Consider the following 22,436-nt stretch of genomic DNA (forward strand, 5'->3'; position numbering starts at 1 on the left):
GGGAAGATTGTTCGATGATTTTCTAGTGTTGAAAGTATTTGTTAAGTCTTTTTGCCCTTGTTGGAACTACTTTGTTAAATGTTTTTGCCTTTGTTGGAACTATTTTGTTAGGTCTTTTTGCCCTTGTTGGAACTACTTTGTTAAATGTTTTTGCCTTTGTTGGAACTATTTTGTTAGGTCTTTTTGCCCTTGTTGGTACTTGAAATATGATTAATGGAATGTTTATTTGATACTTGAAATATGGTTTATGTAATGTTATTTTGGCTTGAAATATGATAAATGGAATGTTTATTTTGATACTTGAAATATGGTTTATGTAATGTTTTTTAAAGTTCTACTTTGTTGATTTTAGGTTCATATGGATCACGATCAAAAGTTACTTCTCGTAATTCTAATGTACCTATACATCCGTTATTTTTGGAAGAGGGGTGTGAAACGATTGCGGGATAATGATTCGGAAATGACGGGACACGAATACACATTGGAGTTATTACACCGTAATCGTTTACAATGTGTTGAAGTATTACGCATGTCCCGTGAATCTTTTGTACGACTATGTGCTCATTTTAGAGCAAATTACTCATTAAAGGACAGCAAACATGTATCAGTTGAGGAAAAGATGGCTATGTTTTTGATGATGATCGGACATAATCAACGTTACGTGATTATCAAGCGGAGATTTCAACACTCGAAGCAAACAATTCATAAATTTTTTTATGAAGTGTTGGAAAAAATGATGCTTTTCGCACAAGATGTTATAGTACCAACATCTTTTTATCCGAATCCAAACATTCCAGGACATAATAGGAGGCTACGAAGGGTTTTCAAAGGAGCAGTTGGTGCACTTGATGGCACTTTGATACATGCTGTTGTCCCTGCTAAGAAACAAGACTTATATAGAAGTAGGGGAAAGGGAGATTGCTACCAAAACGTATTGGCAATATGTGACTTCTATATGATTTTTACATTTGTTGTGACCGGGTGGGAAGGGGTAGCGCATGACTCTAGAATATTATCAGAAGCAGTAGCCGATCCACAAGCATCATTCCCGTTTCCACCACCAGGTAATTTTTTGTTTTTTTTAATATTTTCATTTTAATTTGAAAATTGATTAGTGTTTTGCATTTTTTTCAGACAAATATTATCTTTGTGATGCCGCGTATGCACACACTCGAGGATTTATGGCCCCTTATCGTAATGTGAGGTATTGGCTTGGAGATTTTCGTCAAAGACGTGCATTGACCAATAAAGAAAAATTTAACCATGGACATGCAAAACTTCGAAATGTCATTGAGCGTGCTTTTGGTGTTTTGAAAGCACGCTTCCCTATATTGAAGAGGATGGCACCATTCCCGTTTGTGACACAAAGAAACATTGCCATGGCATGCTTCGCGCTTCATAATTATATAAGGAAAGAAGGATTGAGTGATGAGTATTTCGCACGATACGATGAACCCAATGTCCCGTTTCGAAATAACAATGTGGCCATTGATGATGATGAAGACGAGATTCCAACACATGGTACTGCAGCAGACCGTGAATATATGACTCAGTTACGTGATGAAATTGCTGATCAGTTGATGCACAATATAGATTGAATTGTTTTAAATGAAATTGTTATTGTAAAACATTTTTTTTTATTGTATGACTAATTTAGTTGCATGAATTTTATTTTCAATGTTATAAGACTATTATTATTAAAATTTTGGTGTTGAAAAATCATTTTAAGTTTGTAAAATAATTTTATTTAAAATTCAGTTTATTTCAGCAGCCTGCAGACGTTAAAAAACAAACAGTCTTCTTATTGCAGACTGCAGACGTTTGGTCCACCTCTTCTGCTGCAGAGGCTTGCAGATGTGGTCCGCAGACTGCAGACATTTTGGCTTCAGAAAAACAAACAGCACCTTAGATTCTGCCCTTCGAAAAGGAACATCGGCTCTAACAATCCCATCTCCGTCTACCAAAACGACCAGAAATCGTAACCATATATATATATATATATATATATATATATATATATATATATATATATATATATATATATATATATATATATATATATATATATATATATAAAAGAATAAGAATGCCCGATATCTTATACTGGTTCCGGAACATATTTCCGGTTTTGGAGCTTATACTAGTGGTTACCCGTTAGCTTCAACCCGACCCATTCACCTAGAAGGAGGAGTGCCAACCATATTGCATACATGCACGCCGAGAAAAACATCGTCATCAATCTTCACCTGTTACGCGAAACAAACTATCGAAATTACGTAATCATCACCCTTCCATGGCGGTAAAGATTCTATTTCCAAAATACCCTTTCATCATTTCATGTAAAGTTATTTGAGTTCCCAAAATCGAAATAATTTACTGGGAAGTTGTATAGTTTTAATTTGTTTTTCAATTACATTTTACTGGACTCCTCCGGGAAGGTGTTGATGGATCTGATAAGCTCCGATCCGAAGTCATCATCCCCATCTTCTTCCAAAACGGCACAAGTTTCATCCCCGTCGATTCAGTCGCCTCGGAGCCCTTTTAAGAAATCGGCAACACCAGTGACGATGGGGGATCGGAAGTCCAAGAGATCTTCGACGCATACTCAAAACGCTCCCGTATCTTCTGGTAAAATTGCTGTTCATGTTCCTGATGGGAAAAAGGTAAAATTTTGTATTACATTCTTTTGATTTCTTCAACTACAATACAATTATATATCAATTCAATGTAGGTGTGTGAATCGTTATTAGCAAAAACGGTAACGACTTTAGTAATTCTCCAGTAATAGCTACACATTTATCGTAGAAACTGATCTCATATCATAATAGCTATTGTAACTTACCCTATGAGAAATATCATATCATACCTAAATTTCACTGGATTAAATAAAGATTTAGTTTATTGAGTAAAGCGATTTCTGTTTTGATGTTTTCTTACATTTACTTGTATACAGCCAGTTTCTTATGCACTACTTGCAAGGAGTATCCATGAGCTAGCTGCTACATCCGACCAAGTATATATGAGTCCTTAACCAATTTCTATTGCATTTATTAATCATGTTCTACCTCTTAACATATCTGATTGGATATAATCACTTACTAATTTTTCAGTTTCTTTGACTTTGTACAGAAAAAGTCTCAAAGGCAGTTAGTGTATTATGTGTTCCCCAAACTTGCAATCTACAACTCTGTTGATCCATCTCTGGCACCTTCTCTTCTCATGGTGCGAATTTGTATATATTTATTTTCTCATTTCAAATGCACTTTGTTTATAATCATGATCTATCATATCTATACTATAATGTGAACAAGTGAAAGTTTAATACTTGATTCTTCATGTGTACTTGATTATATATGTAGCTTGGTCAGCAATGCAAGGATAGAACTATTCTCCGTTATGTATATTATTACTTGGCAAGAATATTGTCAGATAGTGGTGCTCAAGGGCTAACTTCAGGTGGTGTGATTCCTACACCTAATTGGGATGCTTTAGCTGACATTGATGCTCTTGGTGGTGTTACTCGAGCAGATGTTGTACCTAGAATAATAGATCGGCTCGCTACTGAAGCCCTAAATGATGATGTTGAATGTAAGTAGTTCCCTAATTCAAATCACAAGTTTCTAGTCCTTTAAATCTTTTTTGATCTGAAGTGTAATTGTTAAAAAAGAACTAGCTAGATACTTTCATCAATATCCGAGTAATGAGTGATGAGTGATGATGATGCAATATCTTTTTGAAGTTCATTCACGGAGATTGCAAGTAGTTAAAGCTCTTACATATGCACCTACAACTAATCCTGTGATCTTGTCCAAGTTGTACGAAATTGTCTTTGGTATTCTTGACAAGGTTTGTCCATATCAATCTCTCTTTTTAATTCTTGTTAGTTTTCACATGATATAATATTTCTCATGTATGTATGTTTTCATATTCTAGGAAACTTAACGTGCATGTTTCGGACGCATTTTTATTTTTTTTCCTCTTTGACATTTTCATGTATTGATCAGGTTGCTGATGCACCTGATATGCGTAAGAAGGGCATCTTTGGGGCAAGTAAGGAGGTAAGTATGAAAAAATGTAGCTTGTATTGCTAGGGCATTTATTGTCATTCATAATAGTTAAATAAAAGTACAATAAATGTTGCTTTCTTGAATGATCAGTCTATAATTGGGAGTAATCTGCAATATGCTGCTCTAAGTGCCTTGCGAAGACTTCCTCTGGATCCAGGAAATCCTCTTTTTCTTCATCGTGCTGTGCATGGGTTGGTTTGTCACTATTGGTTTTGAAATGTTTTATTTTTAAAATAGCCTCAAGGATAATAGTAATGATGTGCTTTTAGAAATAGTTTTTTATACCAATTAATGATCAGAGAGTGATACAACTTTGTGAAAATAATGTAGCATGGAGCCCACTCCACCTTCTTACTCTCTACCAGTGTAGGATAAAATCCTCATTTGATATTAGCCAACAAATATCAACATGTTTTTTTTGGCAATTTGTCAATTTAGTATAAGGTCATGCAATTCTATATTCTATGTAGAAGCAATTCATCGATTTAGTATATTGGGCCATGCGATTCTATAGTCTAGGTAGATGTAATTGATATATGAAAACAAAATACACCTTTTAAGAAACACGACTTCCGTATTGCTAACACCATTAAAATAATTAACTTCATGATTTCATATTTACTGCAGAATTTCATTTGCTGATCCAGTGGCTGTTAGGCATGCATTGGAATTGACTTCTGAGCTAGCTACAAAAGATCCGTATGCTGTTGCCATGGCTTTAGGTAATATCATAAATAGAATAATTTATTAAAAACTTCATTTTGATAACTCCAATAATATTTCCTATTGCAACCTGTAGATTTATTCTTGTGTTTCTGAAGCTTCATTGTTTATTCATCTAATGCAGGGAAGTTCGTCCAACCTGGTGGTATATATTGATACTTCTCTCCATTATCATCATTATCGTTTTAGTTTTTTATTTTTAAAATATTTACACTTCCTTTATTTTCTTGCTGAACTTTATTATAAATTTAGGAGCTCTACACGATGTTTTGCGTTCTCCTGATGTTCTTGCTAGGGTTGCTCTGGCAAGGTTATGTCATACAATATCTCAAGCCAAGTCATTAAATGGTCTGTATATGCGTTTATTACTTACTTCCACTCATATCACTGTAAAAAGCTAATAGTAGAATGTTCTTTTTACAGAAAGGGCAGACATTAAATCTCAGTTTAATGATTTGCTGTATCAACTCATTATTGATCGGAGTGCCACTGTTTGTTTTGAGGCCATCGCTTGTGCACTGGGAAAATCAGATAATGCAGACAGGTAAATACATGAATTACAACCTAATCACATAAATAACAATTAAATATTATCTTCACAAACAATGAACTACATTTATAAAGTCATGTATGCCATTTGATCAGCTGTGCGTCCACTTCAATTCCATAGTAAAAGGTAATGTGGCATTTCTTTTCGATTTATAATCTAATCAAAAGCTGAAATGAATATTGCACAGCAGATTTAAAAGATGGTGTGGTACTAAAAGTTTTTTCTTTATATTATTGTTGCTGAGTTGGAAACAAAGTAATACTCTAAAGAGAATTTTCATATTCTACATTGTAAGTGAGCCCAGCTAATAGCTCCACTCTAATAATCTCGGACTCCTTTTGTTGGAGATAGGATAGATCAGATGGTATGCTAGGTAACTACTTTGGGGCTGAAATTAGTGCACAAAAGTAAGTGTTTTTCTGTTGAAGAAACAGTGGACAGATGAGTGGGCCCAAAGAAGGTTTTTTCTTGGTAAATAAAATACAAATTATAAGGATAAAATAGAGACAAATAGCTGCTACTTAGGCTTGAGGGAGTGGTGCCACAGATACCACACTCCCTTCACTGCTACGTTAGTGCCACATCAACTTTTACCACAAAAGTGTGGTTCCTTGCCACACCCAAGGAGTGGTGTCACACTTTTTTTTTCTTTTTTTAATAATTTGATTTTTTTTAAAAACTTCATGTTTATTAAAAAAACATAAAATTTCATTACTTCAAAATAATAAAAAAAAACATTACATTGCATTGAATTACTTAAAATTAAAACAAATAAACATGAAATTAAAAAAAAAAACCTACAAACTTAAAAACACACACACACACACACATCAAACGATTAAAAACTTAGAAAAAAACTAGAAATCTTAAGACCTATTAGCATAATGTTTTTTGAGACCGACTTTCATCGCCAAAGCAATTCTAAGCTCCTCTTTGGTCATTTGTGATGTGTCCATCGTTAATATCCTCATGTCACTATCTTTGTTTCTAAAGCTCTCTTTCAGAAACAAGTTGCGAAATGTCCATTCTATCTTTTATACCCTATTTCAGAAAAAAATCAATGGCTTATCAAATTATCGATTGAGCTGTGAAAAAGATTTAACAAAAGACAGAAACAAATCCACTATTTGTTTTACGTCAAGCAATACATGGAGTAACTTCAGGCATAACAGTAAAAACAAGACGTGTAGGTGGATTGAATCATCAAGTTCTCATTGAAATAGGACCCACACAAGGAAAAGCACTTGCCGTTCGTTGGTTATTAGCAGCATCCCGAAAACGTTTGGGTCAAAATATGGGTTTTATATTAAGTTCCAAATTAGTGGATGCTGCCAAAGGGAGTGGCGATGCCAAACATATCAATCCCCATTTCTTTCAACTCATCCGAATCCGACGCTTTGCTTTTGCTTTTTTTTTTTTTTCTGTCCCTTCCCATTGGTCGGGAAGGTGGTGAAACTTGAACAGGATCATCATCGTTGATTTCGAAACCAACACGAGCGTCTGCTGTAGTGTGGTCGTTTTCGGATGTTTTGAACCACAATCGATATGCTCATCGGATGTTTTGCTAGTTTACCATTTTTTGTTATCTTTCACAAGATTCTAAACTTCAAGAAACTTCAAAGTCTTCTTGTTTTCTTTTGGTACACTTTCAGTGCTTTCTGCAAAATCACATCATCACTTTCTCCGCTTTTCCATTGACGTTTCATGTTATACAAATCATTAAACAACATGACTTTCTTGTTCATCTTCCCCCATTTCGAGTATACTTGGTGTTTGAACGATAATCTTCATGGTTCATTCCTTTGTGGAACCTATGTCCAACCCGAATCCAAAAATGGTCATGTTTTTTTTTTTTTTTTTTCCTTTCGTCACATCTTCTGAAATATTGATCCATGATTGTGCTAATACCAACACTTCTTTGAGTTCCCATCCTTTAGCCTCCGCCTTTTCTTTTCTTTTAGTCGGTGCTCGAGTGGGTTGAGTTTCTTGAACGAATTCGGGTTTGGAATCAGAAATGGGTGTTCGTGGTTGTGATTGAGTTTGTTGAACAAACTTAGGGTGAGACAAAAAATCAAACGGATTAAAATCCGGGTCTGTTTGTGGTTGTGCTTGTGGAAGTGGTTGTGCTTGTCGTTGTGGTTGTGAGAATTGTTGTGGATAATAAGGTAGCATACCGCCATAGTGATATAACAGGGGTGAATAAATCGGTTGATCATATAAAGGTCTTGGGGTTGTGTTTCTAGTGGGTTTTTTTGGTTGTTTGGATTGTTAGAAGAAGACATCTTGAAAATTTTGAAGAAAAAAGATGGTAAAAGATGAAGAAATTTGAGTGAGGTCTAATAAAAAAAGATGGGTTGTATGTATATATATATATATATATATATATATATATATATATATATATATATATATATATATAGGGGGGGGGGGTGTCAAACAAAACCCAAGACGACATAGGGGGGTGGGGGGTGTTCCCCTGCCTATGTGGCAAAGAGTGCTCCCAAACCACATCTTGGTTTAAAAAAATGCCAACTAGGCGCGCTTAATGCGCTAGGCGCCCAAGCGGTGACCGAAAGCGCATCAAGTAATGAGATGCGATGCGGTTCCGTTAGTCGGTCGCCTTTTCCGCTTTTTACCGTATTGCGCTTCAGCGCTTAATAACGCTGAGGGTAATTCATAGAGAATTGGCTTTTAATTAAGTTAGACAGGCCAATAGGTTTATATAAATAAAGGAAAGGGATGTAGAATCAATATTGTTAGAGGCGGTAAACACGATTACACAAACAGAGCAAATCGTATCATCGCTCCAAATCATCTTCTCCAAGTAATCAGAAATCAACTCTGCCAATGTTTTCTACTTCCATTCCATTATACTAATCTACATATTCTATTCTCTTCTCAAGTCTAAAACTCTAAAGTCTGATCGTCTGAAGTATGAAACTTGGTCGTTATATTTATACGTATTCTAGTAAGTTGTTTGCTATTAACGTGTGTTACCTAACTCTAGTATCAGTACTTAGGATTTAATATGATACTACTATGATTTCTAGTATCAGTACTTAGGATTTAATATGATACTACTATGATTTCTTAAGTTATTTGTTATCATGCATGGTAGTTTAGATGATTTCTAGTATCAATACTAAGGATTTAATATGATATTACTATGATTTTACGAGATTTTTAAGTATTTCTAAATATTTCCATATATTTTTTATTTTTTCAAGTTGGGGCGCATTGTGTGCTCTAGGCGAGCGCTTTCGCTTAGCGCTTAGTGCATCGGTTCCCAAAGGCTTTAGCGCTTTACGCTTTTTAAAACCAAGAACCACATATCGCTCCCCTTGGTCTTAGCTACTGTTTTCTAGCTTCTATTCTACATCAAAAGAGCCTAAAACAACCAAAATTTAATGGAAAAAATGTAATCATACATATCCAAACTCACAACCTTAATTGTGGCCAGTGGGAGAGATACGTGGGAGAGATATGGGGTGTAATCCCACAAAAGAAGAAAAGCTTGACCTACAATATTAAAGAGGTATAATCTTCTGACTTGTAAACATATAGAAGGAATGTGTTGTCACATTTAAGTTTAATCATCACGTTCTCCCTCTTAAACCCAACTAAGCTCGGTATTCATTACGCCGGACATGTTTCACATTTCATTGTGCTTCAAATGTGCCACAATTTTGGTAAAGATGTTTGCTCATTGATCCTTTGAATTTACATATTCCTTTACAATTTGTCCATGTTTAACACACTCTTGTATGAAATGAAAGCGGATGTCAGTGTGTTTGCTTTGACCATATAATACAAGATTCTTCATTAAGGTAATTTCAAACTTAACGCATGATATGATGTCTCGTTAGCTTCTTCACAAGATTCCCAAGCCAAATGGCTTGACTTGCCGCCGCCGTGGCTACCATGAACTCGGCTTCTCATGTGGAAAAAAACAACGGTCTTTTTTGTTTAAGTTTACCATGTGACCGTATTCCTTCCAAGATAGAAATCATTCAACTTGTACCCTTGCTACCAACAAGATCACTTCTAAGGTCACTATCAATAAACCTATCCAAATATTCAATCTCACAACCCTTTCCATAGTTAATGGTCCCTTTTACATACGGTAAAATATGCTTTACAACTTGAAAATGCAAAGTTGTCGGCTGCTCCATGAAATGACTTGTAATTCCAAGCGAAATGACAAGTTCGGTCGAGTGTGAGTCAAGTAACTCAAGCAACCCACTGCTTACCTAAATTCAATGGGATCAAAATTTTCACATTCATCATCCTTCTTGACCTCCAACTTCGTTCCATTGGTGATTTTGCTAAGTTGCAATCATTCAAGCCAAGTTGTTCCAAAACCTTCTTTATATAAGCTTTTTGTTACAAAGCTATACCTAACTTCATTTCCAACAATCAATTCCAAGATAGCAAAAAAGTAGTCCTAAGCCACTCATTTCAAATTCCTTCTTCATTTGTTTCTTGATATATATACCTCCTCAACATTTCTACTAAGAAAATCCAACTTGACATACAAATGGTGGACAGCTTACCCATGTTGAACTGGTAAGGTAAGAACGAGCCTTACAATCAAGTCGTACTACTTGTGAAAAACTTTATTAAAGTCAACTTCCTGGATTTGTACAAACCCATTTGCGATTTACTGTCATTTCAAACTGATTGCGTTGTGACCTGGTTGAAAATCGGTATGTTGTCATGTCTTGTTCTTATTGATTGTATCCAACTCCGCTTGCATAGCCTCCCAACATGTCTTGGAGTTTATGATTCTTAAAATTCAAAGGTTGATCCATTGCAATCATCATTAATTCTTTTGGTTCAAGGGTTACACTTTGGCATCGACTTAGATTTCGGCTAGCAAACGGAACCACTTGGGTCCAACCTCAATTAAGGGGCTTTTCATGAGTGTTGAACTTTAAGAAAACGGGTGTGAAACAGGGGTGCATGGGCGGTTTTGGGCTAAGTAGACTCAACATAGCTTTTAACTACCGTTTTGTCTTTCTTGCTTGTCTTTGTACTAATTCTAACATTCTTTTTCACTAAAACAATATCGCAAAAAATCTACAACTTCTGGTCTTGTGGATCAAATAAACAGTTGCTTCTCGTTCCATCTTCCACACCAAAATATACCATATTTTTGCTTCTACCAATAAATGTCTTTAAGTGACCACCTACAAATTTAGCAAAAACAACACAACTAAAAACGTATAGATGTTCGTGGCTTATTGTGTTTGCCAAACCAAGCTTCAAACGGGGTGATGTTGGAAAGTGATTTTGTTGGTAAATGTTAAGGAGGTAAGCCATATATCTAACAACTTCACCCCCAAAATCCCCCAGAATATTTCATCCTTTATGAAGGCTTCTTGCCTTGTCCATTAGGTTCGATTTGGCCTCTTTACAACTCCACTTTTTTAGGCGAATGTTGTCTCGTAAAATACCTCTTAACACCATTTTATTTACAAAATGATGTGAATTCTTTTGAAGTGAACACCTCTTGCTCCATTCGAAGTGTTTTTCTTTTTTAACTTAATTTCTTAATCATCAAATTTAACTGTTTGAAGTACTTGAGTCTTGAAACTTTCTGGACAAAACCCATATCCAATAATGGTTTATAGGGAACGCCCCATACAGGAGCAGGTCAGCAAAGGACGATACTAAAATAAACGAAAAACCCAAACACACAATGCAGGCCGGAAGCCAACTTACCAGGCCAAGCCAATAATTTGCATGATGAATCTTCCGAATAAGATTTTCTAAAAAGCATCCCAAGAAACACGGAAAGGGTAGGATTATTTTATTAAAGGGTTCTACACTTGTGACATACGGATCATTGCAAGGCACGGATGGGAAAGCTTTGGACTAGACTGGGCTTCACTTATAAAAAAGGTAATCCCGTCTCTCAAAGAGGCATTTCCGAGCAACATATTTCCAGAATTTGCAAAGCAATAAACTTAGGCATCAGAGAACAATATCGGGGTCCATTCTTTGGTATGACTTTCTAACCAAGTGTTTGTTCATTTTATGTAGCGTGATTTCCTGATTGTTCATTAGACAAAGTCCCAGAAGGATAACTAACAACACACCAGAAATTCCACATAGCAAAAATCTTCTACTAAAAGGAGAAAAATACTTACTTCTTCAATCGATAATGGTGTAATCGGATCACACAAGTCTGCATGAATAAGTTCGAGAGATTTTTGAGTTCGAAAAACCCCTTGATCCAGAAATGGAATTCGGGTTTGTTTGGCAAGTTCACACCCTTCACATATTTAGTTAGATGTCAAATGTTAGGGACTTTAGTTGCCATATTTTATTAGAAAACCTATTTATGCGGGAAGTTAACATGACCTTGTCTAAAATGCCATATCCAAAAACGGTTCGTCTTTTATTGCTGAAAGACAAGTCGGTTTACCGATCCTTAAAAGAGTTTTAATCAGTTTGGGGATCTTTTGACTCTTAAAAATTAAGTTTTATTTCTATCAAACATTGACACGTCCTTTATGACCCAACTCCCTCTTGCGTGATTTTTCCAAGACTAGTAATATTATTTTTACGACTTGGAATGAAATATACTCTTTTGTAGTCTTTGGTCACCATTTTTACAATCAAATGAAAACAACCCTTTTTATAAAATAGTGTTGGTCGAACCATCCCTAATCTCGCATGACCATTAATGTGTTCATCTAGCTCATGGAACTTTGAGCGATATTTAGTCATATGGTTGTTTGCACTGTTGTCAAGATATCATACCTCATATTCAAATTGATTTTCTCCCTAAGCATGAAAATTAACACAAATGTTATTTTTTAGTGACACCTTGCCTAGTTTGTCTTCTTGTGAGATCGCCATCATCCAAACACACTCTTCTTCATTGGTTTGAGTGAGGTTTGCCTCATAGTATTTCTTGTTCGGGAACTCCGACGCATAACGACTAAATTTTCAAAATTAAAACATTTTTTGCTACTTTTATCCCTTTGGGGAGGACTATTCTCATTCCAGTTTGCATTGGACTTACAATTTCCTTCTCGGCCACATGCATGACCTCGGCCTCAGCCTCAGCCCTAACCTTTATGTCCTCATCTTCCCCTCGAAGTATTTGACGAGTCTCGCTCATTGGTTTACTTAGATCGTGATGCCCAATTGACATGTCTAAGAAATAGAGAAGCTCCTCGTTCTCCATAACCTTGAAATCTCTCTTCACTGGTCTTAACATCACCAACAACTTCATACACTGTCATGTTTTTTAAGTCCCTAAATTGTTTGATTGATGTCACAATTTGCAAAATCATATTAGGACCGCTTGAAAAAACTTCATCACTGTAATCTCCTTGTTCTCTACACCTACAAATCATATACAATATTCAATCTCATGGAAAAATCATTCATCGATTCACCGTATTCTATATGGACCACCTCAAAAGCATGTCTCAAGGTTTGATCATTAGCCTCTATCCGATCGTTCGTGTTAAGGTTTTATAATGCCTCTTTAGTTGTGTCTTTCTTGGCTAACATTGCATGTCCTCTGGACTTGCTTGGTAAATGGCCACAAGAGCCATCCGATCTTTCCGTTCCTCCACTTCAGTCTTTTGAATTTCATTCCACCCTCCTGTTCTTCCAAACCCTCTTTATTTTATAGCCCATACAACATAGTTCATCTTCATAAGCATAAGACAGTTTGATGTAATAGTACCATCTTTCCCGGTTCTTTGAGCGCATTCACCTTCAAGTTTGGCCATTTTTGGCTATACTTGGTGTTAGATTTGTGGAGCTTGATCTCTCCTTTGAGCTTTTCTTGGAGTAGTTCATATAGCAAAATCCAAGGTGTCGGGCGAAGTTGCTGGTGCAAAGCTTCGGCCACAGAGCAAAGTCTTAGGGAAAGCTGCTTGGCGAATTTTTTTGAGTATTGCTTTTTAGCAAAGCTTTAGGAGTGAGATTGGGGATGAGCTCTCAACTGCAAGTAGGAAGTAGAGATTCAAACGAAATTAAGAATAGTTCATGACTTGGCAATGAAGCTATTTCCTTTTATAGTGGTCATCACAAAATATTTTACAGAACATATCTCACAATTTCTTTTTTCTTTTCTTTCCCAAATATGACATTTCGTTAAAAAAAGGATGTGATTTTGGTAAAATAAATAAATTTGCTAAATTTTCTTGTAAGATTTTTCTAGTGGGGCAACTTATATAGGAATTTTGCTAAAAAAATTATTTTGCTATTTAATTAAAATTGAAAAGGTATTTTGTGATATGACATTTCCAAGTCATTTTAGTGATTAGCTTTTTTAAATTACACATGGAGTGCTTACCAAGCCCGGTTTTGAAGGAGGGCAAAGCAGGGAGCGGGGCCTAATTTTTTTAGGGGCCCATTTTTTTTATATATTATTTATTTAGTGGCCTAATTTTTTTAGCTGTTACAATGTCATTACTCATCAAAATACTATGGTTTTGCTATATTTATTGCTATAAAGTTTATAAAAAACTTTAGTTTATATAATTTAATTCGTTACTCATTAATTAGGGTCTCAGGGCCTTTTTTTCCGGCTTGACCTGAGCATTCGAATCCTTAGAACCGACGTGAATGGAAAACTGAAACTGTAACTATGTCAACTTGTACTATCAATGTTGGGTGTAACATTGGAGTGCTTTAAATGACTTCTCATAATCAGTTCTTAATTTCAATCACAATTAATATTCTTTTCCAAAAAAAAAAAAAAAAAATCCAAGCACAATCTAGGCAACTTTGGCATGCTTATAATTTTTTTTTTGTTTTTAATGCAATCAACTATTTTACTTAAGCTTCCATGTATCCTATTTTTTGACTAATATTTGTCCAATACAGGACAGAAGTGCGAGCTCTTGGATGGTACAATTTGACCAGGGTAGTTCTCAATGTACCAGTTAAAAATGACAAATCTTACAACAAAAAATGTCCAGAGCTCCTTATCAAAATTGTCATGAAAAGGTTCACTGCTTATCATGATACATTTATTTCATTTCACTACCACATTTTCTATCCATAGTTGGTGTATACAGTTAAGTTTCTTATAACACAAGCTTTTGATATAAAATATGGTTTCACCTTTTCAGGTTGAAAACTTCTTTTGGTAGTTCATGTCGGCCTGTATTGCATGCAGCTGCCCGAATTGTGCAAGAAATGGGGAAAAGTCGAGCAGCTGCTTTTGCTTTAGGCCTACTGAATATTGAAGAAGATTTAGTCAATACATTTGCCAAAAGCAATGATTGGGATCATGTGTCCTCTGAATCTGAAGGTGATTGTCATGTTCCATAATGGGTATCTTTCTATTATCGTATTGAATCTTATAACTTTGACAAATATGTAACCGTTGTATGGTCTTCCACACAACAATAATAAGAGAAAATTGCAAAGCACAGCAACATACTATACTAACATTAGCAAATACCAATATTGGCAATGGACTTCATTTCTTACTCATAGTGGCTATGTAATTACATTTCTCTACCGATAATAGCAGTATATAGTGTGAAACTTGTAAATTCATTACAAGTTTCATCTTACATATTGCTATTATAGGTAAAGAAATGTAAGTTTATTTCTATAAAGGGTAAGTATGTTGATGTTATGTGTCAAGAAATGTAAGTACGTTGCTATTATGGACTTACATATTGCTAATTGGTTAAAAAAAATCAAGTTGCTAGTATGGGTAATGAAATATATATGTATATTGATATTATCGGTAAAAGTAATGTACATTGCCTATATTGGTAAAACCTAAAAACAATAGTAAAGTAAGAATTCGGCATAGATGTAGAATTTCTCTTGAGTACATATATGTAGAGGGTAAAGGAAGGAAGTTTTTGTAATACTGATCAACAAAACCTTTGAGAAATTTTTTTAATATTAATTTTCTCACTTAGATGAGACTAAAATTTGCTATTCCGTCTGTTCTAAACATTACCTGTTCATTTAATTTATCATATGTGATTCATTTTCACACCTTTGAGTTCTCTGATTCTTTTCATCTATGTCGAATGGAAGATGATGATGACACAATTGGGAGTTTATTAGCTTCATTAATGGAGGTTGTCCGAACCACTGCTGCATGTGAATGTGTTTATGTACGTGCTATGGTGATTAAGGCACTGATATGGATGCAAAGTCCTGAAGAATCTTCCAGTGAACTTAAGCTATTGATTGCATCAGAGATTTCTGATCCTTCTTGGTCAGCCACTTTGTTAAACGATATTTTGCTCACTTTGCATGCTCGTTTTAAGGTGCGTATTTGATTACAAGCTGTAACTATTTCTTTCCAAATGTTATATAATCTCCTTATATTTATATTTTTTTTTACCCTTTATAGGCTACTCCTGATATGGCGGTTATCCTTCTTGAATTAGCAAGAGTATTTGCTACTAAAGTCCCTGGAAAAATTGATGCGGATGTGCTGCAACTCTTATGGAAGGTGGTTTTTTTTTCTCTCTTTTTATGATAAGACTTATTTTTGTAGTTATTTGAAATGAAATTCCCTTCATCATCATCATATTATTAGCTATATACATCTGATAATGATTTCCTTGCAGACATGTCTTGTTGGAGCTGGTCCAAAGGGAAAGCATACAGCTCTTGAAGCTGTGACAGTAGTTCTTGATCTGCCACCACCACAACCAGGCTCCATGTCTGGGATTACATCAATCGATAGGGTTTCTGCATCTGATCCAAAGTCAGCTTTGGCTTTACAGAGATTAGTTCAAGCAGCAGTAAGAATCAAATATTATTAATTAGTAAGAAAGTCAAGGAGTATTTTGTGATTCATATATATTTTGGTTGAAAAACACTTGTAGGTGTGGTTTGTTGGAGAAAATGCAAATTATGCTGCTTCTGAGTATGCTTGGGAGTCAGAAACCCCTCCAGGGACTGCATTGATGATGTTAGATGCAGATAAAATGGTTGCAGCAGCTAGTTCTCGTAATCCAACTCTAGCTAGTGCATTGACTCGACTTCAAAGAGTTTCTTTCAGTGGCAGCTGGGAGGTACATCCATGGTTGAGAATTCAAATTTTCAAATTTCTATACAGTTTTTGTTTGTAATTAATAAGTGAAGCGGATAAAAGATAAAGAAATGTTATAAAAACAAATTCCTCTGGTAAAGCTTCTAACTTCACAAGCAAAATGAAACAGCTGTTCAAATGAAAAACCTTAATAAAGAGATCCGGATTTACTAAACTTATTTGACCCAAAAACCTTATGAAAAAGGTAAATTGGAATCTATTAATATTAGAGCATCCATACCGGTGTTTTTTCCATTTTCTTTATAGTTTTGGAAAACATTAACTTACCATTCTTAGAACTTTTTCATTTTGGCTTTTCCACTGTTTGCTGAGCGAGTGCGTGCAAATTTGCAAGCACTCTTCAAATTGCTTTTTAATTGTACCGGTTTGTATGTTTTTATCTCCATAAAACATCTATAAAGGTGTAGATAGCTAGAATTGTTGTAACAGTTAAATTTTTAAAAAATTTCTGAAGTTTATAAAAATATAAATATAAATCTGTTAGAAATAGATATATAAAAAGATGACAGTAATAGATATATAATCGTATATATTTTAATTTATTATAAAAAAATTATAACAACAATACCCAAGTCCCAATGGTGGGAAGACAGCCTTCATTGATGACCTCCACCATAAGAAAAACAAATGTGATGATCTTTTTTCTCTTACATATAAAACGTCAACCCACAATTAAGAATAAATAGTGGTGTGAAAGAGAAGCAAAGTAACCTCAAGAATATTGATTTATATAAAAAAAATAAGCATGATATAAAATTAATATTGGTGGCAATATCACAATTAAGCTGATCTTGTGCATGGAGGATATGATGAGGTTTTTGGATTGTTGAGTTGGGGATAAGATGGCCCCAAAAGACTGAAAATTCTGTAACAAAAAAGCTCCTCCATTGTGTAGAAAGCTTGTTCTTCTAGACATATCTTTCTTTTATATTACGAAAGAATAATTTTGAGATTTGACAAACTTATGCGCTTGAAATGATTGACATGGTTGTTGATATATTTGAGTATTGTCTTTATATGCATGATTACTATTTTTTTTCTCAGGTACGTATCATTGCTGCTCAAGCTCTTGCCACCCTGGCAATCCGATCAGGTGAGCCATATAGGCTACAGATATACGAATTTCTACATGGCTTAGCACAAGGCGGGGTCCAGTCTAAGTTTTCAGACATGCATATCAGTAATGGTGAAGATCAAGGAGCTAGTGGTACTGGTCTTGGCTCTTTGCTAAGTCCAATTTTGAAAATCCTCGATGAAATGTATAGTGCACAAGATGAACTCATAAAGTAGGTACCAATGATCATTTTTCTAATTTTCTTCAAGTTTCTCAATGATAATATAATAACAAAGACAGTTATCCACCTTGTGTAATGACTTATTATGTATTTGAATGTCCAGAGATATGCGTAACCATGACAATGCCAAAAAGGAGTGGACTGATGAAGAACTTAAGAAGCTGTATGAAACTCATGAAAGGCTCCTCAATCTTGTTTCATTATTTTGTTATGTTCCACGAGCAAAATACCTACCTCTGGGGCCTATTAGGTATGAATATTTTTTCATTCATCCTTGATGAGAGCTTAGTCATCCATAGAGTTTTTTTTTCCCTTCTTTTATTAAATATTTTTGCATATTTTCCTTAATTTAAAAAAAAAAAGATCAAATTCACTAGCTGATTTAACCTGCCCTTTTCAAATGGAAGCTAAATTAATAAACGTTTCAATTGTATAGTGCGCTCATAATTACTCCCTCTATAAGTAATTAGTAATAGTATGACTCTTTTACAGATCTATGTTTATGCCCTTTATGAATTCAGATGTCTTATGAGTTATGACCTAATTTTTTATTTTACCACTATACAACAGTGCCAAACTTATTGACAACTATCGTGATGAGCATGATATTAGTGCATTCAGTGTCATGAGTGATCCAGTTCATGTAGCCACAGGAATTTCTGAACTTATATATGAAGCAACTAAACCATCACCATCTTTGGAGGCTGAAACTTTTGATGATGATCTTGTAAATGCTTGGGCAACTGGACTTGCTGATGATGATGGCTTGTGGGGAAACAATGCTCTTGCTATGAATAGGGTAGTAAACTACAATTTTCATCCTTGTGGTCTATTGATTTTTACAGATATGGTCCCTGAAAAATATTTTAAACCTTTCATGTCCCAAAAAAAATTGTCATGCTTTCTACCCTATCCAAAAACGTCTATGTTTGCTTTCTATTTCTGATCAATATCATGATCTTGTGTTTGATAGGTCAATGAGTTTCTTTCTGGCTCTGGTACTGATGCTCCTGACTTTGAGGATGAGAATATTTTTGCCAGATATTCGAATGATGATATGTGGGCAAAAACTCTTTTAGAACCATCAGAACTTGATGTAAGAATCCTTTCATCATGTCGCCAAGTTTATCCACCATTTCTTGTCTTAACACAATCATAACATATTTTCACTTTCTGCAGTATGATGAGTCATCTACCTCTTCTTCCCCAGACTCAGTAGGATCAGCTGAGACATCCATTTCGTCTCAATTTGGTGGAATGAATTATCCATCATTATTTAGCTCAAAGTCAAAACCCAAGGTTTGTAACTAATGGAAATCTGGCAATGCACTTTACCTTTTTGCACTGAAAAGGGAAATATCAAATATACTTTATTTTTTATCCATAAAAACTGATAATTAAATTGATCAACTTTAGATAATGGGTCAAAAATTCTACATCTTCTTATTTAAATAAATAATATTATTACTTTAATACTATACTGGTACAAGAAAAAAAACACGTGTTTCTATATTTATTCATGATAATGAGTTTGGTTTGTCTTTTAAGTTTAATTAAGTTCATGAAGTTTAATGAAAAAGAAATAGTACATAAAATGAAACCAACTATAGAGTACTCTGACATTATAAATCAAACAAACATAAAAATTTAACAGTTACTGGTTTATTAGAGCTAAACAAATGCTAGGTAGCTTAAATGGTATACTAGTTGCTTTTCATGTGAGAGGTACAGGGGTTGAATCCTTACATTTCAATAAGTTTTTTCTTCATTTATTGGCTATGATTGGATGTTGATTTGGCCTTTATATCTTGACATCTGCATTTGCTGGATGCCATGTAAGCAAAAAGGTCAAGTGGTAACCAGTTACTGGTTTCTTGAGTTTTTTCATGTTAAAAATTCTATAATTGGTAAATTTGAAGCACGTTCATATATATTTTTCCGCAATTTGCCCATATGTTTGAATAGGAAGTACACTGCTATTTTCCTACCACTGATTCCTTGTGATATGGTTCTCTGGTGAGGTCCTTAATTAATCTTTATCAGGAAGAATTTCACTTTATCATCTGTCGACAGTTGCAAACAAATTCACTTTTTTTTTTTTTTTTTCAGGTTAGAGAAGATCCAACTCCATACTCATCCCCTTTCCACAAAAGTGACACTTCATTTGAGAATCCGATAGCTGGTACTGAAATTGAGTATAATTACCATGATGATGACCAATCCTCCTCTGGGAATATAGACTTTGGAACAGCACTTTACGACTTTACCCCTGGTGGCGATGATGAGGTATATAGGATGACTTTCAGTGGAGTTCTTTTTTATTCTACAATGTGGACAGCTGCTTGACCTTAATTGTCTGTGATACCAGTTGAGCCTGGTTGCTGGAGAAGAGCTTGAGATTGAATATGAAGTTGATGGATGGTTCTATGTAAGAATGTTACAATTTTATATAACTTAATTTCTATCTAGTCATCCTATTTTTTTAGCTGATGATTTTATTTGTCAAATATAATACAGGTGAAGAAATTACGCCCTGGCTTGGACGGGAAAACAGCTGGACTTGTCCCTGTTCTGTATGTCAGCAAATCTTGAAGCTCATGATTTATTCTTCAGTTCTCCATATAATAACAATAAACTGAATCCATCTTTGGGCTTCAGTTAGTGGATTTTTTTGTCAAGAGTCGCCAACTTGGCAACTTCTTTGACCTCCTTCCCTTTATCTGGAGACCTGTGTCTTGGCACCCATTATTCTGGAGCTATCACACATTTTTTTTTCTGAGTTTCTAGCTACAACAAATCTTTTCTTATAAGGGAGGCCCCTTAATGGGAGCCTAGCCGTTGGCATGCCGGGGTTCGTCCAAAGATATTGTTGGTGCTTGTGATTTACCCCATAACAGGCCTAAGATTTGGCGTGAACTGCCATCAGGTTATATATTTCCCCTTATCAATGAGAGATTAACATAGGTTGTGATGATTTAATATCCGTTATTTTTTTGTTACTATATATAAATAGACCTCATCTCTACATAATCTTGAAAAATCAATTGTTGGTGAATTTGAAGATAAATAATGAGAATAAAGTTGTTAAATATGCTTTAGAACGACCTATGTTTATGTTGGATACTTCATGAACCAATTTCTTTTTAAGTATGTGACAGCTTCGTCTGAGATTTTATGATATGTGAATATTAATTTGGTTAAGCAAATTTTTGGTTGTGCATATCTTGAAAACCACGTTTTGTTGGGTTTTTATTTAAAAATAGTATAATTTTAGTGATAAAATTGGTATAATTAGCAATGGAAGCATTTTATAATTTGAATAAACTAAAACCATTTAAACCTACAAATGATCATTTTGCAACACTTGCAAAGATTAAAACATAACCAAAGAAAAGACAAAGCTTACAACCTTTGAAGATTTTGGTTTCTTTTGGCAATTAGGAAGTTGATGAAGACGACATTAAAACTCCAAGAAGAAATCCTCTATAAGGTATCCACCAAAGTAAGAATAAAACCATTTCAAGATGCTAGTCTTCACTTGTATATATGCTCTTAAGTTTTAAGGCATATACCAAAATATGCTTAAAGAGAAGCAACATATGAGCATTTAATTCTAACACTTTTTGCAAGAACAAAAGGAGGGGGAGAGAAACCATGAAAATAGCAGCCAAATGTGATGAATAACTCCTCCAAAAACTTCTCATGCCTTTCTTTTATACTCCCTAATCTATTAAAGCTAGATATAAAATAAAGAGAGCGTGGGGCTTTCTTACAAGCATGGTATAAGGCAATAAACAAATCAAAATCAAGTGTCCTTCATCATGCAAGAACCCATGGTTCTTCATGGCTAGGGGACAAGGTTGAAGTGTTCTTTATTTTACCCATAACTAACTAGTTAGATGACAACTTAATGGTTACTCAAAGCGATCAAAATATTATACACAACAATAATAATCATACCTTATGATATTTAGACATAAAATAAAGAGAGCTTGGGGCTTTCTTACAAGCATGGTCTAAGGCAATAAACAAATCAAAATCAAGTGTCCTTCATCATGCAAGAACCCATGGTTCTTCATGGCTAGGGGACAAGGTTGAAGTGTTCTTTATTTTACCCATAACTAACTAGTTAGATGACAACTTAATGGTTACTCAAAGTGATCAAAATATTATACACAACAATAATAATCATACCTTATGATAAATACATTTCAATATGTTCGACATATCATTTTAATAAAATAATGTTTTCCAATTAAATACACGTGTTGATAACATTTATTAATAATCAAATTATACTAATAAATAATCAGTTAGCAGTAACTTGCTATAAGGTGTGACCATGTAGAATCATATGTCATTAGCAATATCATTCTATAATGACTCTTGGGCATACAAGATCTTTCAATCTCCCAATTGCACAAGACTCATCATAGATTGATATAGACAGTGGTGAACGTCTAACAACATTTCAATGTCCCTAATAACACACAACAAAGAATGTCATTCATCAACATCCAATTCTCAAAAGCTCAAAACTTCAATTGATGCATAATATAAGTTTATCAGTTATCCTTTTGTTACAAACATCATATTGAACATGAGACTGAGATCACAATCAATCTCATTTGGAGTTCAACTTTAGGTAACATGCGTTAGATGTCTAACTCTCAATACATAACAGGAACAATTTCATCTTGACTACATAAGCCTCTTGCATAATTCATACCATACCT

General features: G+C 34.6%; 2 protein-coding genes across 2 annotated transcripts; both read left to right on the top strand.

Moving 5' to 3' along the window:
• The first annotated feature begins 460 nt into the window (after window positions 1-460).
• Window positions 461-1,633, top strand: LOC145067254 (uncharacterized). Its single transcript, XM_079014436.1, has 2 exons — window positions 461-1,064; window positions 1,135-1,633. Exons 1-2 carry the CDS (start codon window positions 461-463, stop codon window positions 1,596-1,598), a joined length of 1,068 nt encoding a protein of 355 aa, XP_078870562.1. The 3' UTR covers window positions 1,599-1,633.
• Window positions 1,634-2,567: 934 nt separating this feature from the next.
• On the top strand, window positions 2,568-20,731 carry LOC145067255 (uncharacterized). The gene is made up of 25 exons (XM_079014437.1): window positions 2,568-2,663; window positions 2,930-3,013; window positions 3,130-3,222; window positions 3,360-3,588; window positions 3,740-3,846; window positions 4,005-4,058; window positions 4,158-4,258; window positions 4,695-4,789; window positions 4,915-4,935; window positions 5,043-5,138; window positions 5,214-5,334; window positions 14,197-14,319; window positions 14,445-14,632; window positions 15,376-15,611; window positions 15,698-15,799; window positions 15,918-16,094; window positions 16,179-16,367; window positions 17,450-17,691; window positions 17,804-17,950; window positions 18,271-18,499; window positions 18,674-18,796; window positions 18,880-18,999; window positions 19,810-19,986; window positions 20,069-20,128; window positions 20,218-20,731. The coding sequence occupies exons 1-25, from the start codon at window positions 2,568-2,570 to the stop codon at window positions 20,290-20,292; spliced, it is 3,285 nt and encodes a 1,094-aa protein (XP_078870563.1). The 3' UTR covers window positions 20,293-20,731.
• Window positions 20,732-22,436: the final 1,705 nt, after the last annotated feature.

Source organism: Lactuca serriola, chromosome 8 (assembly GCF_051521515.1).
Source record: "Lactuca serriola cultivar US96UC23 chromosome 8, Lser_US96UC23_V15, whole genome shotgun sequence".
In the NCBI taxonomy this organism is placed as follows: Eukaryota; Viridiplantae; Streptophyta; class Magnoliopsida; order Asterales; family Asteraceae; genus Lactuca; species Lactuca serriola.

Bases quoted from the DNA above. Each gene is read 5' to 3' on its own strand.
- LOC145067254 (XM_079014436.1), top strand. From the start codon at position 461: ATGACGGGACACGAATACACATTGGAGTTATTACACCGTAATCGTTTA. The intron at 1,065-1,134 runs GTAATTTTTTGT...CATTTTTTTCAG, and splicing joins ATTCCCGTTTCCACCACCAG to ACAAATATTATCTTTGTGAT.
- LOC145067255 (XM_079014437.1), top strand. From the start codon at position 2,568: ATGGGGGATCGGAAGTCCAAGAGATCTTCGACGCATACTCAAAACGCT. The intron at 2,664-2,929 runs GTAAAATTTTGT...CTGTTTTGATGT, and splicing joins ATGTTCCTGATGGGAAAAAG to TTTCTTACATTTACTTGTAT. The intron at 15,800-15,917 runs GTGGTTTTTTTT...ATTTCCTTGCAG, and splicing joins TGCTGCAACTCTTATGGAAG to ACATGTCTTGTTGGAGCTGG.